Source organism: Mastomys coucha, unplaced genomic scaffold (assembly GCF_008632895.1).
Source record: "Mastomys coucha isolate ucsf_1 unplaced genomic scaffold, UCSF_Mcou_1 pScaffold21, whole genome shotgun sequence".
NCBI classification, from domain to species: domain Eukaryota; kingdom Metazoa; phylum Chordata; class Mammalia; order Rodentia; family Muridae; genus Mastomys; species Mastomys coucha.
In genome coordinates, this window is record NW_022196904.1 from 72,398,276 (window position 1) to 72,409,815 (window position 11,540).

General features: G+C 44.3%; 1 protein-coding gene across 1 annotated transcript in view; it reads left to right on the forward strand.

Annotated features, from left to right (window-relative positions):
- Adamtsl3 (ADAMTS like 3) overlaps positions 1–11,540 on the forward strand; it is a 294,408-nt gene that overhangs the window by 43,489 nt on the left and 239,379 nt on the right. The window contains exon 3 of the mRNA XM_031384883.1: positions 4,285–4,404. Within this exon, the coding sequence (XP_031240743.1) occupies positions 4,285–4,404 (120 nt within the window). The remainder of the gene's footprint in view (positions 1–4,284; positions 4,405–11,540) is intronic.

An 11,540-nucleotide genomic window follows, 5' to 3' on the forward strand; every position in this document is an offset into this window, starting at 1 on the left:
AGAGAGAGAGAGAGAGAGAGAGAGTATGAGTGTGTGTGGTTGTGGAAGCTAGGAGAACATGTTTGGTGTCCTGCCCTATTGTTCTCCACTTTATTCCTTTGAGACAAGATTCCTCACTAAACCTAGAACCTGGAGCTAGGCTGGGTGGCCACCAACTCTCTACTTGGTCCCATGCTGGGCTTATAGGCATACATGTGACTGTAAGTTGATGTGGGTTCTGGGATCCAAACTTGGTTACTCTTGCATGCTCAGCAAGTGCTCTGACCAGTGAGTACTCTCTGCAGCCACATGGGCGGATATTTCCCAATGTCTTCACTTTTGCAACCACCTCTTGTTTCTAGTGTTTCATTCTTAGTCTTGGGTTATTTCAGAAAGTAAGCAAGCATGCTCCTGAATCTCCAGTTTTAAAAATGTAGCATGCTACAACATGTCCCCCTTGCTGTACCCTATCTAAGTCTCTGTGGTATCCATTTCTTCTAATCCAAGTCATGTCTTAAACTCAGTTCAAATTTCCCTAGCACTGCACAGTAACTGCTCTTGTCAAGTCAACTGTGACCTCCGCAGTCCCAGACTCCCTGGGAGCTCCTTCAGTCTTCCTCAACGTTTTAGTGACAATGAAGACAGTTGATGACTCTCTTTGATGCTTAATCCTTCCATGATCCAGAATTGGGTTTTCTCTTCTTTTCTACTCTAATTGCTAAATAATTTAAATCTCTCTCTCTCTCCCCGCTCCTCTGCATTTAAGCAATGATTTCTAAAACTCTTTACTGAGTTCCAGTCTTGCATATCATATGCAGTAGCTGTCTTAGGCTGTCTCAGGCTTTCCTCATGAGCAGTTCAGACTTATCATGACTCAGAAGAGCACTGCCTATGTGTTATTCTTTCTGACAGATGTTCCTGCTTCAGGACCACCCAGTGCTGAGTTCCCTTATAGGTAGCTGCTCATGCCCCAGAGTAGTGATGATGCTGGAGGGAGAAGGGAAGAGTGGAGATTCTGGGCCACTCACACCCTGATCTCGTCCTCTTTGGCATACACAGTTGCTTCTACTCATGTTTCTACCTCACTCCTTCTCATTGAAGGAAGATCCCAGCCCAAGGAAACAATTTTCTTGCTTGGATTTGTATCCACAGCTTCTAGCTAGTCTTTGTGAGTCTATTTTGCCTCCTCTATCCCATTCTCCACAGACCACTCAGTGTTCAAATGCTTCCCTATGGTTCTGTATCCCTTTTCTGGTGGCCTACAAGGGATGGCCTGCGTCTCCTTTCCTTCCTGTCTTCGTCGAATGCTCATTTCCTTCTGCTCCACACTAAGTCCAACCACAGTCTCTGTATCTCAAGCCCACTGGCATCCTTTCCAAGTGAGGGCTTTGGGGATTGCTCTTTATCTGACCAAAATGCACATCTTTGTTTTTTTTTGTTGTTTTGTTTTGTTTTGTTTTGTTTTGTTTTTGTATACTACTCCTCTCTGCTTTAGGAAGTAGACAAATACTATCTTTTCAGGCATGCTTAGCTGGACCTCATCTTTACAATCCCACTCCCTTTTCCATATCACCCAGGACATTTCTTTTATGACACTTCAATTTTTCTTGCTTGCTTACTTATTTTTTGATGTATCTTTTCCATCAAAAAGGTAACCTCCATGATTATAGGGACCTTACCATCCATGTTTCTCATGGTGTTCATAGCACCAAGACCTGTGCTAGACATGAAAGGGTCCTTAGTATACTGAATGAGTGATCAACAGAGTGGATTTCTCCATGTTTTGTCCAAGGCTGAGATGTTTCAGCACAAACATATGCTTGGGTTGGTGAGGATGTACATGAAAATCCTTATTATATCCATTTGTAAAATAAAGGTTTGGGCCTTGATGACTTCTAAGGGCTTTTCAGTCTTTCAGAATTATGCTTTCATGAATTCTGAAGGTAACAGAAACAAATGAGAATATGGAGTTGGTGGCGGGGCTCAGTGGTTAGCAATGTTAGCTAAGGCTGACAATCAAGTTAGATCCCTAAGACTCAAGAGAGTCCTAACTCCAAAGTGTTCCACATTTGTGTCATGGCACATAAATGCTCACTCATATACGCATATTTAATAATAAAAAGAATAGTTATTGTATTAGTTGATTATTTGATATTTGGTCTTTAACTTGACATAAGCTGGAGTCATTTGGGAAAGGGACCTCTACTCAGGAATTGCCTGCATCAGATTGGCTCCTGAGTAGGCCTGTGGGGAATTTTCATGGTTGATAATGCGCATGTGTGTGCATGTGTGTGTGCATGTGTGCGTGCGTGCATGTGTGTGTGTGTGTGCATGTGTGCGTGTGTGTGTGCATGTGTGTGTGTATGTGTGTGTGTGTGTGTGTGTGTTGGGAGACAGCCTACTGTGGGTGGTGCCATATATGGGAATGTAGTCCTGCAGCGTATAAGAAGGTAAACTGGGCAAGCCATGCAGAACAAGCCAGCAAGCAGCCATGCCCTGTGCCTCGGTTCCTGCCTCCAGCTCCTATCCTGACTTCCTTTTATGATGGGCTCTGACTTGAATGCTTAGGCTAACTAAATATTTTCCTCCCCAAGTTGATTTTTGTCAGAATGTTTCATCACAGTAGTAGAAAGCAAACTAGGACAGTGGTGTTAAATATCTAATAACTGTTTAAATCTAACTTAAAATGAAATTTATGGAGAAAATCTCACAGTTCTTCTTGTCTGGTGCTGTCCAGTTTAGTAGAGTTATCCGTTCAGTATCCCTTGATTAAACTATTGTGTGCTGACTCTCCTATTCAGAGTTTATTACTCAAATAAATGCAATTGATTGATTGATTGGTTTAGACAAGCTATATAACCAAGGATATTCTTGAATTTTTGGCCCCCCTGCCCCCACCTCCCAAGTGCTGGGGTTGCAAGCATTCACCACCAAGCCCAGTTTATTCAGGGTGGGGATCAAATCAAGGGTGTTATGGAAACCAGGTACCATTTTACCAACAGAGCTCAACCCCTAGTCCCTGGTTCTGCTGTAACCAAAGCTTGTATTATACTATTGGAAGGTGACACCTGGGACAGCAGAGCTGTCAGGAGTGCTTTGCATGCTATTCTCTCCTGTTCCAGAAAGCAGCTTCCTTGGAGTGATTCATCTGGTCTCCTATGTCATAGTTACTCCTTCTTAAGCAGGGTGATTGGTCACAGTCACATGGTATGGACAGCCATTGTTGACTAGATAAGGCTAAGCTTTGCAAATTCCCTCCTTGGTAGAATCAAGGCAGAGATTCTGGAAATCATTCCACACCCTCAGCTCTTCTCTACCACCAATGACAGGGTCATGCTAGATGGCATACTGGGAGTGAGTCCAGGCCCATTTTACCTGAGGCATATTCCACAGTAGCTATCATGAGTCCTGAAGACCCTAGCCATTGGTGCTTCAGACCAATGAAGCAAATGTTTGAGTTTCCCAAGGACACAATGAAACCTTTCTGTGAAACAGGCCTATTTAAGCGCAGATCTGTATAAAAACATACAAAGTGCTGTGAGGAAAGAAAAAGAAGCCTCAAAGGAAATACAATAAAATAATTAAAAGTTGTTATTATGGGTTTCAGGGGGTGTGGGTGACTTCTCCTTGACTTTTATAGCAGTCTGCATTTTCTAAAGTTCCTGTAATGAACAGAAATTTTGTTTGCAGGGTGGAAATAAACCTTCCCTAATCTTTCATGTAAAGAAGAAAAAGATGGCACAAAGGAAGGCAAGGAAGGAGGAAGGAGAGAAAGAAAGAAAATTAATTCTACGAGATGAGCAGCACAAGCTCTTCTAGGGACCAGAGCCCAGCTCCCAGCTCCACATCAGTGATAGGACTGACAACTGCCCCTCACTCCCACTCCAGGGGATCTGACACCCTCTTCTGGCCTCCTGGGACACCAACATACATGTGGCATACATTCACACAGACAAGAAGCATGAACATAAAAATTAGACAAATCTTTTTTTTTTTTTAAAGAAAACAATCCTAAAAGCAATGGGTTTGCAGTAATGAAACTTGAGCAAATAATTGTTACATGGCTTTAATTGCTGGAAGTTGGAGCGGGGAGGAAGAGAGAGAAAGGGGGCCACATGTGCCAGGTTGGAATATCCTGGTCTAAAGTGTCCCTGCACCAATGTCTGATGTGCCTCACCTTGCTCTTGGCTCAGAGGACACTCTTCTCTGTGTCATGAGAGTGGTCGTAGTGGGGTCTTTTGGATTCTGCCTTCTAGAGGATCTTTCTTGGTGTCTTACTTGTGACCACATGACCTTGCCTTTCAGACCACAGCAGAGAAGTCTCCTGGAGCCTACTTCCTTCCTGAGTTTGCACTCTCTCCTCAGGGGAGCTTCCTAGAAGACACCACAGGGGAGCAGTTCCTCACATACCGCTACGATGATCAGGTAAGAGAAGACCAACCGCAAAGAATCTCATCTCTGGCTTTGCCTTCTCCTCAGAAATGCCAGGAAAGGTCTGGGGAGAGTGCTTAAAAATACTTGCTCCTTTTGCAAGCATAAGAACTTGAGTTTGCATCTGAAGCACCTACAGCAAAAGCCTTGTGTGGTTGCTTGTGTTTGGAAGCCCAGTGCAGGACAGTCAGATCAAGGAGGCCTGTTGGCTATCAGCCTAGAAGATAAACACTCAGCTCTAGCTTCAGTGAGAGTCTGTCTCAAGGGAATAAGATAGAAAGTGATGCAGGAGGACAAACAGTCTCCTCCAGCCTTCACATGAGCACAGGTGCACAGATAGACACACACATACACATGTGCATATGTGTGTGCGCGTGCACACACACACACACACATACACACACACAGCATCTACACAATAGAGCATTGTGTTCCTCTGGCCAGTATTAATATAACAGCTCCTTGACACCCTGCAGGAACCTGAAGCTGCTGGCTGCAGTGTCTTCCTGCCCTGTAGGTAGTTCACCTCTGCCTGGAACACTGGCTCAAGAATGACTCTTGTTTCTCTCACAAGAGATGATGTTTTAGATATCACTAAATTTATTCTCCCAGAGAGAGTTATCAGAGGATTCTGACTGTGTAGTTGTTGCATCTTCATCCTCTGAACTTTCACTTCACTTCTTATCGGGGGGAAGGGGCCTCTACAAACGCCAGGACCAGCAGGGTGATCCTCCACTTGAGGCGAGAAGGAAATTCGGTTCAGCACAACTCAAACCTATGTTGGTTTAAACTTCTAGAGTCTGGCGTCAGTAGGTTATTACAAGTGTATTTGAATAAATTATTACATTTTTGTAAAAAATAAATAGTTTCCTGGCAGAATACAGTTCCTCTGTGCACAAGGAGACATAATTGCCTCAAAGCTTCTCTTGAAGTACATGTCATTTCTCCTGGGAGGTGGGGTTCTAGAAATAGACTTAGGTGCTATCTTGAGGGCCTAGAGGATGATCTGGTATGGTCTCAGTCATGTGCATAGTGTAGAGATCATCTGGTTATTAGCTACTTCTGGTCCTGGTTATGGGAGCTTGGGAGAGCCACTGACTGTACAGAGGATACAAAGGTCACCTAAAGTATTAGCCACCTCTGGTTCTACTTGTGGAAGTTTGGTATGGACTGGCCCTAAAAACAGTGCATATTTTACCAGGCTATTGACCATCTCCATCTCGAGCCTTCTGGATGGAAAGACAGGTTATGCATCTCTCCATTGAAGAGATAATCCTGCGTGTTTAACAGTCCTGTGTGTTTAACATTCCTGGTTTCCCAAGTGCTTATCTATGAGTTCATGGAACTTTGTGCTCCCAACAACTTCCTTCAGGAGCACCGGCATCTTAATTTTCTAAGGCCGTTTCATAGACTGAAACAGACTATGTATGCAGGTGTGTGTGTGTGCATGTGTGTGTGTGTGTGTGTGTGTGTGTGTGTGTGCGAGAGAGAGAGAGAGAGAGAAAGAGAGAGAGAGAGAGAGAGAGAGAGAGAGAGAGAGAGAGAGAGAGAGAGAAAGATCACTCCATAAAGGCTAGCCAGAGAAATAAACCATGCTTGCTTTGATATAGAATCTGGACATTTAGAGAGATAGTTCTCTTTTGATCTCAATTCAGTGCTAACATTTATGATTAGACAAGTCTTTCACATTTCCTCAAATTTTGAACTAGAACACCAGCTCTGCCAAATGTCGGTTTCTAGCTGAATACCTGAAGTCCAGGGCCAGTGGTAGAGAATAGAAAGTAGAGATTTAAACCCACATGGGACTTGTGTGGCTCTGGTACCTAAAGGCCCCAGTCAAGATCAAGACCGAGTTATGGCACACAATAGAAAGGGATGGCTGATGACTTGGGATCAGCTGTCTTTAGCTGTTTGGTCAAAGGCCAGCATCTTGTGGTTGGTTTAGATGGACCTAGGAACACAGCCCTCAGGAAGAACAACTCTGAGAGACTTAATCTATTGATGTGATATGTGTGAGACAAAACTACAGAGAGCCTGCTCTCTGGGTTGGCTGGACCTGGCCTGGGCAGTGGATTAGAGTGAGGACTGAAGTCTCACTTAGTGTGAAAGGCTGGTACTGATGAAAGCCTGGAGTGGAGGGCCAGATGGGGAAGTTTGGTGCCCAGGACTCTATTTCCCCCAGTCCTCTGAGATATGACTGAATTGTATGCCCTTGTTGTGCATAGTTCTACATCTGGGGTTGGTAATTAGGGGCAGGGCTGCGGCCTAGAAAACTGCCTGTTGACACAGAGCATCATAGACGGTTGGACCATGTTGAGACAAGATTACATTTTTTAATTGGAAAGTTCAACATTCAATCACTTCTCCAAGTTCCTGGGATCAACATAATCACAGGAGCTGGGCTAACCCAGGTTAATTGTAGATTCACATCATTAGCCCAACCATTTGGGGCTGGTTCCCAGTAAGACCCAAAGATCATTAAGCTGTATTCTGCCTTTCTATCCTATGGGTCTTCAGAAGGTCTTAACTTGTAGCTCCCTCTAAGCCAGAAATCAATGCGTCAATAGTTTTTCAAATGAGAATTTTAGAGAAACTAAGCGAGAAACAGTAAGGGCGTTCTTTACTCCGTAAATAAATAGGTTAGGAGCATGTACTGTTCTTGCAAAGGGCCTGAGTTTGGTTCTCAGTGTCCACATGCGATGGCACAGCACCCTCTGTAACTGCAGCTCCAGGAGGTCCAGAGGAACCTGCATTCATGTGCCTATGCTCCCCACCCCACATAGACATAATTAAAAATGAAGATAAATCTTAAATGAACATTTATTGAGGTCTAACTGCACATGGAACAAAGACATATCTGATTCTAGGACTTGGCAGATTTCAATTTTTTTTCCATATTCGGAACAACTACCAAGATGAAGAGATAGAATGTTGAGCTCCATAAGGGGTCTCTGCATTCTTTTCCTAATCAATATCCACTACCCATGAAGGACAAATGCCTTAGACTCTGTCCTTGGTATAGGTTGGTTCTGTCTTCCTTCAGTTTGTTTTTATACAGGTAGAATATATGGCATGTGCTCATCTGTGTCCGGCTTCTTCTACATATCGCTGTGTCTGAAAGCTTTGAACAAGTCTTTGGATCCGATCTCATACAAGGTTTCGTGGTTAGCCATCAGCTGAAGCACTTTAACAGACTGTCTCAGATGAAACAGACTATAACACTGTGGGTGGCATGCCACCATTTTTGCTTCGCAGGAATTCCCAGAGTGTCCCTAAATGTTTTGCAGGGCAATTGGTGCAAAGATTCCTTACCTGGGGAAGGGGTGGGGCAGTGTTTGTTATATAACAGCCAGAAAGTGGTGTCTGTGGCTCTTCCCCAGGACAGCTCTGCTCTGCCAGGTGGCTTGGGTACCCACCTGCCAAGTGCGAGTGTTTATACTAGCAGTAGTGGTTTGCTCTCACAGTGGCCTGGAGCCAGACTGACAAAGTGCTTGTGCAAATGAGGCCACAACCTGGATTGTAAAGTGGTTGGGGGCAGAGGTGGGTGTGCTGGCTCTTCCTCCCTACAAACCACTCATTTTATAAAATAAGAAGCAGGTGGTAGGTGTGTAGACATTGGCTTTTTTGAACAACTCCCATAGGACTCTTGAAAGTATTTTATCCTGGGCACATTTTCACAAAGACCTTTAGGTCACTTTCCAAATGTCTCCTGGATTAGGTGCCTGGAAAACTAATAACCCCTAGGCCTGTAAAGCACAGCTAAGGTGCAGGCTATGTTTAATGAGACACATAAAAGCCACATCGTGGCTTATTCGGGAGTGGAAGCAGCTTCTAGGCAGAGAAGAGCCTGAGGCCAGCCGGCTGCCCACTGGGCTGCAAGCAGGACTGGTCAGGCAGCCTTCATGTTACTTCCATCTAATGAGCTTGTAACATCGATGCGACATCTGTGAACCTCAGATCCTTCAACTGTTTTCCAGAGCAAAATGAATGGGTTTCATGATCTTCCCTCCTACTGTAAAAAAAAAAAAAAAAAAAAAAAAAAAAAAAAAAAAAAAAAAGTCTAGTTTGAGACCACAAATAGATTATTCCAGCTGCTGTGTTAATTGGTTCACTCTGATTACCCAGGCAGTCTGGCCAGCAAAGCAATGAACTGTTACTTAGAGAGTTAGAGAGTTGTACAGCTGGTGGAGGCTTCAGTTCCAACACCTCGTTCCACAAGTCAGGAAAGCAGAGACTCGAAGTGTGCAAATGACTTAGTCAAAGACATCCAGATGGCTGTTTGAAAACTGAAGGCCACTGCCCACCACACCACAGACCCTGCTGTCCTAGACCGTCTCCATCTGCTTCTCTCAGATTGAGGGGTGAGTTTGTTCCTTTGTTCCTTTCCAGAGATCTTGATCCCATGGCTATGATCAAGGAGAGCTTTGGGGACCATAGGAAACCACAGGGAATGCTTTGATATCAAAGGGTTGCTTTACGGATCCAGACTGGGCAAATTCAGGAAGTTGGGGTTAGTCAGGAGCATCTCAGAAGCCTTATCATCCCTCCCTAGTTTTTAACAGAGATCATGGTGTTTTCAAAGTCAAATCCAAACAGGACTGCCTCCCCACTGGGTTAGAGCATCTTTGGAGTGAAAACCTTCGGACAGTTGGAGGTAGTGAGCATACAGAGTAATTACAAAGTACTTGTCTGTGATACTTGCTATGATAGCTGTAGCCAGAGTAGTCTCACCAGCTGGTCTCTAGGGGAAGTGCTTTTGTCATTCCTTTTCTACTGAGGACCTCCACAGGGACAGCGGCTGCACGTGGGTCCTTTCTCCAGCTGGAGTTGTGTTTAGGGAGGGAGTAGCTCCAGGTCTTCTTCTGGGAAAGGGGGATGATGAGGTCTTCTTCCATGTATCCTTCACCTTGATCCACTGAAGACTGCAATGTGAGACACCACCATGGACCCTGGTCTGTAACGGGCTTTGTGCTTCTCCATGACAGCCTGCTTATTTAAATGGTTATGGAGTATTTTTGTGCGTGTGTGATTTACCCTTTCTTTAGCCCTTTGGAACTTCTTAGGGGTGAAGAAATGAGGAAGGCAGGTCCCCCAGGCCTGGTGGCTGGAACTTCTTAGGGGTGAAGAAATGAGGAAGGCAGGTCTCCCAGGCCTGGTGGCGGGTAGAAGTAGGCTTCCTTCTTGTTGAGAGCCATAGTTACAGAGGAGGCAATGTAAAGCTGAAGGCAACTTAGAAATTCTGCCTCATTTTTGGTTGTCTATGCTGTGTAACTTGTCTCTACAAGCTGCTTGTCCATGTTGATGTAATGCCAGCTTACCAATATTAGGCTTTAAATAAGTAAAGAGCAGGACATGGTTAGTTTTGAACATGAGGATGAGACTGGGCATCCAGTGAATGGTGAGAAAAATCAGAAGTAAGCTTGGGGCCATGTGTAAGGAGACTACCTTGACTTCACAGTGGTGAGCCATTTAGTGGGTCCATGCCCCACCATCCCCTCACACTGTAAGATGATGTAAGTGTGACTAGCTCTACTGCAGGTACCAGGGACAGAGCCTATGATTAACTTGGCATTTGTGTTGTCTCTTCCTGGAATATATATATACACACACACACACACACACACACACATATATATATATATATATATATATATATATATACACACACACACACACAAATATGTATATATATGTGTATACATGTATACACATATATATGTATATTTATATGAAGTTATTCTTTTTTAAAAGATTTTTATTTTATTTTATTTATGAGTACACTGTAGCTGTCAGACACCCCAGAAGAGGGCATCAGAACCCCATTACAGATGGCTGTGAACCACCATGTGATTGCTGGGAATTGAACTCAGAACCTCTGGAAGAGCAGTCATTACTCTTAACCTCTGAGCCATCTCTCCAGCCCCCATGAAGTTATTCTTAATTGCACTCTGCTGTATGCTTGCATCCTTTGACCACTTGATTCTCAAGTTCATATTCCCCCTTCCTTCCTGCTCTCTTCCTTCTCCCCTTTCTTCTTCTTTCCCCTGGGCTGTAAACCTGGAGTCTTGCACACGCTAGGCAAGTGTCAATCACCGAGTTGGCTATCCTCAGCTCCCTTTTGTAATTTGAACGTTGAGAGAGAGCCTTACTGAGTGGCCTGGGTAGCCTTGAACTTTCAATCCTGCTGCTGCAGCTCCCCACGTTCCTGGGATTACAGGTCTGTGGCACTGGACACATCATCTGCTTTCTTCCACTCACCTATAAACCTTAAGTCTAACTTCTAGGATTGCCTCCAGCCTTTTTCCATACCACCTTGAACAGCTATCTTTAATTTGTAGATTTCAGCAATTTACTTGAAGTCACAGTGATTCTATTGCACATGATTCTACAGTTGGGAAAAAAAGCCAGATCTGTGTTTGTGACATCTGTGATGGCAAATCTTGGTTGACACTTGACATATCTGGGAAGAGGTAAGCTCCCTTGAAGAATGCATCAGACTGGCCTATGGGCAAATTCTGGAGGACATTTTCTTGATTGATAATTGGCATAGAAGGGCTCAGCCACCCCTACACAGATGGTGAGCTTAGGCTTTATAAAATAGCTATAAAATCAGAGTGAACAGACCAATAAGTAGTGTTCCTCTGTGGTTTCTGCTCTGAGTTCCTGCCTTGGCTTCCCTGGATGGTGGAATGTAAAAGGTAAGATGAAATGAACTGTTTATTCTCCAAGTTGCTTTAGGTAATGATATTTATCACAGCAACTGAAAAAACAAACAGACAAACAAATGAAAAAACCAAACAACCAGGACATCATCCCCACCCACCACAGCATCTTAGGTACCATCTGGCTGACTCTTCTTCCTTTCCCTGCACGCCGCTGGCCCACTGGCATGGTGTCTTCATTCAAGATGTGGGGGCCAGTTTGCATTTCTTATATTCCCATTGCTGGGACCCAGAGGACTGGATGTGTGGCTCTGACAGGCCCTTGGAAAAATGCTTATCAGAGTTGAAAGGAAGCCCAGTGCCTGGCTTTTTAGGTGAGGAATCCGAGCTCTAGGGAGAAACGATGTCCTGTCTAAGATCTTGGAGCCAGGCACAGCAAAGCCAAATGCCTGTTCTCTGCCCTTAAGC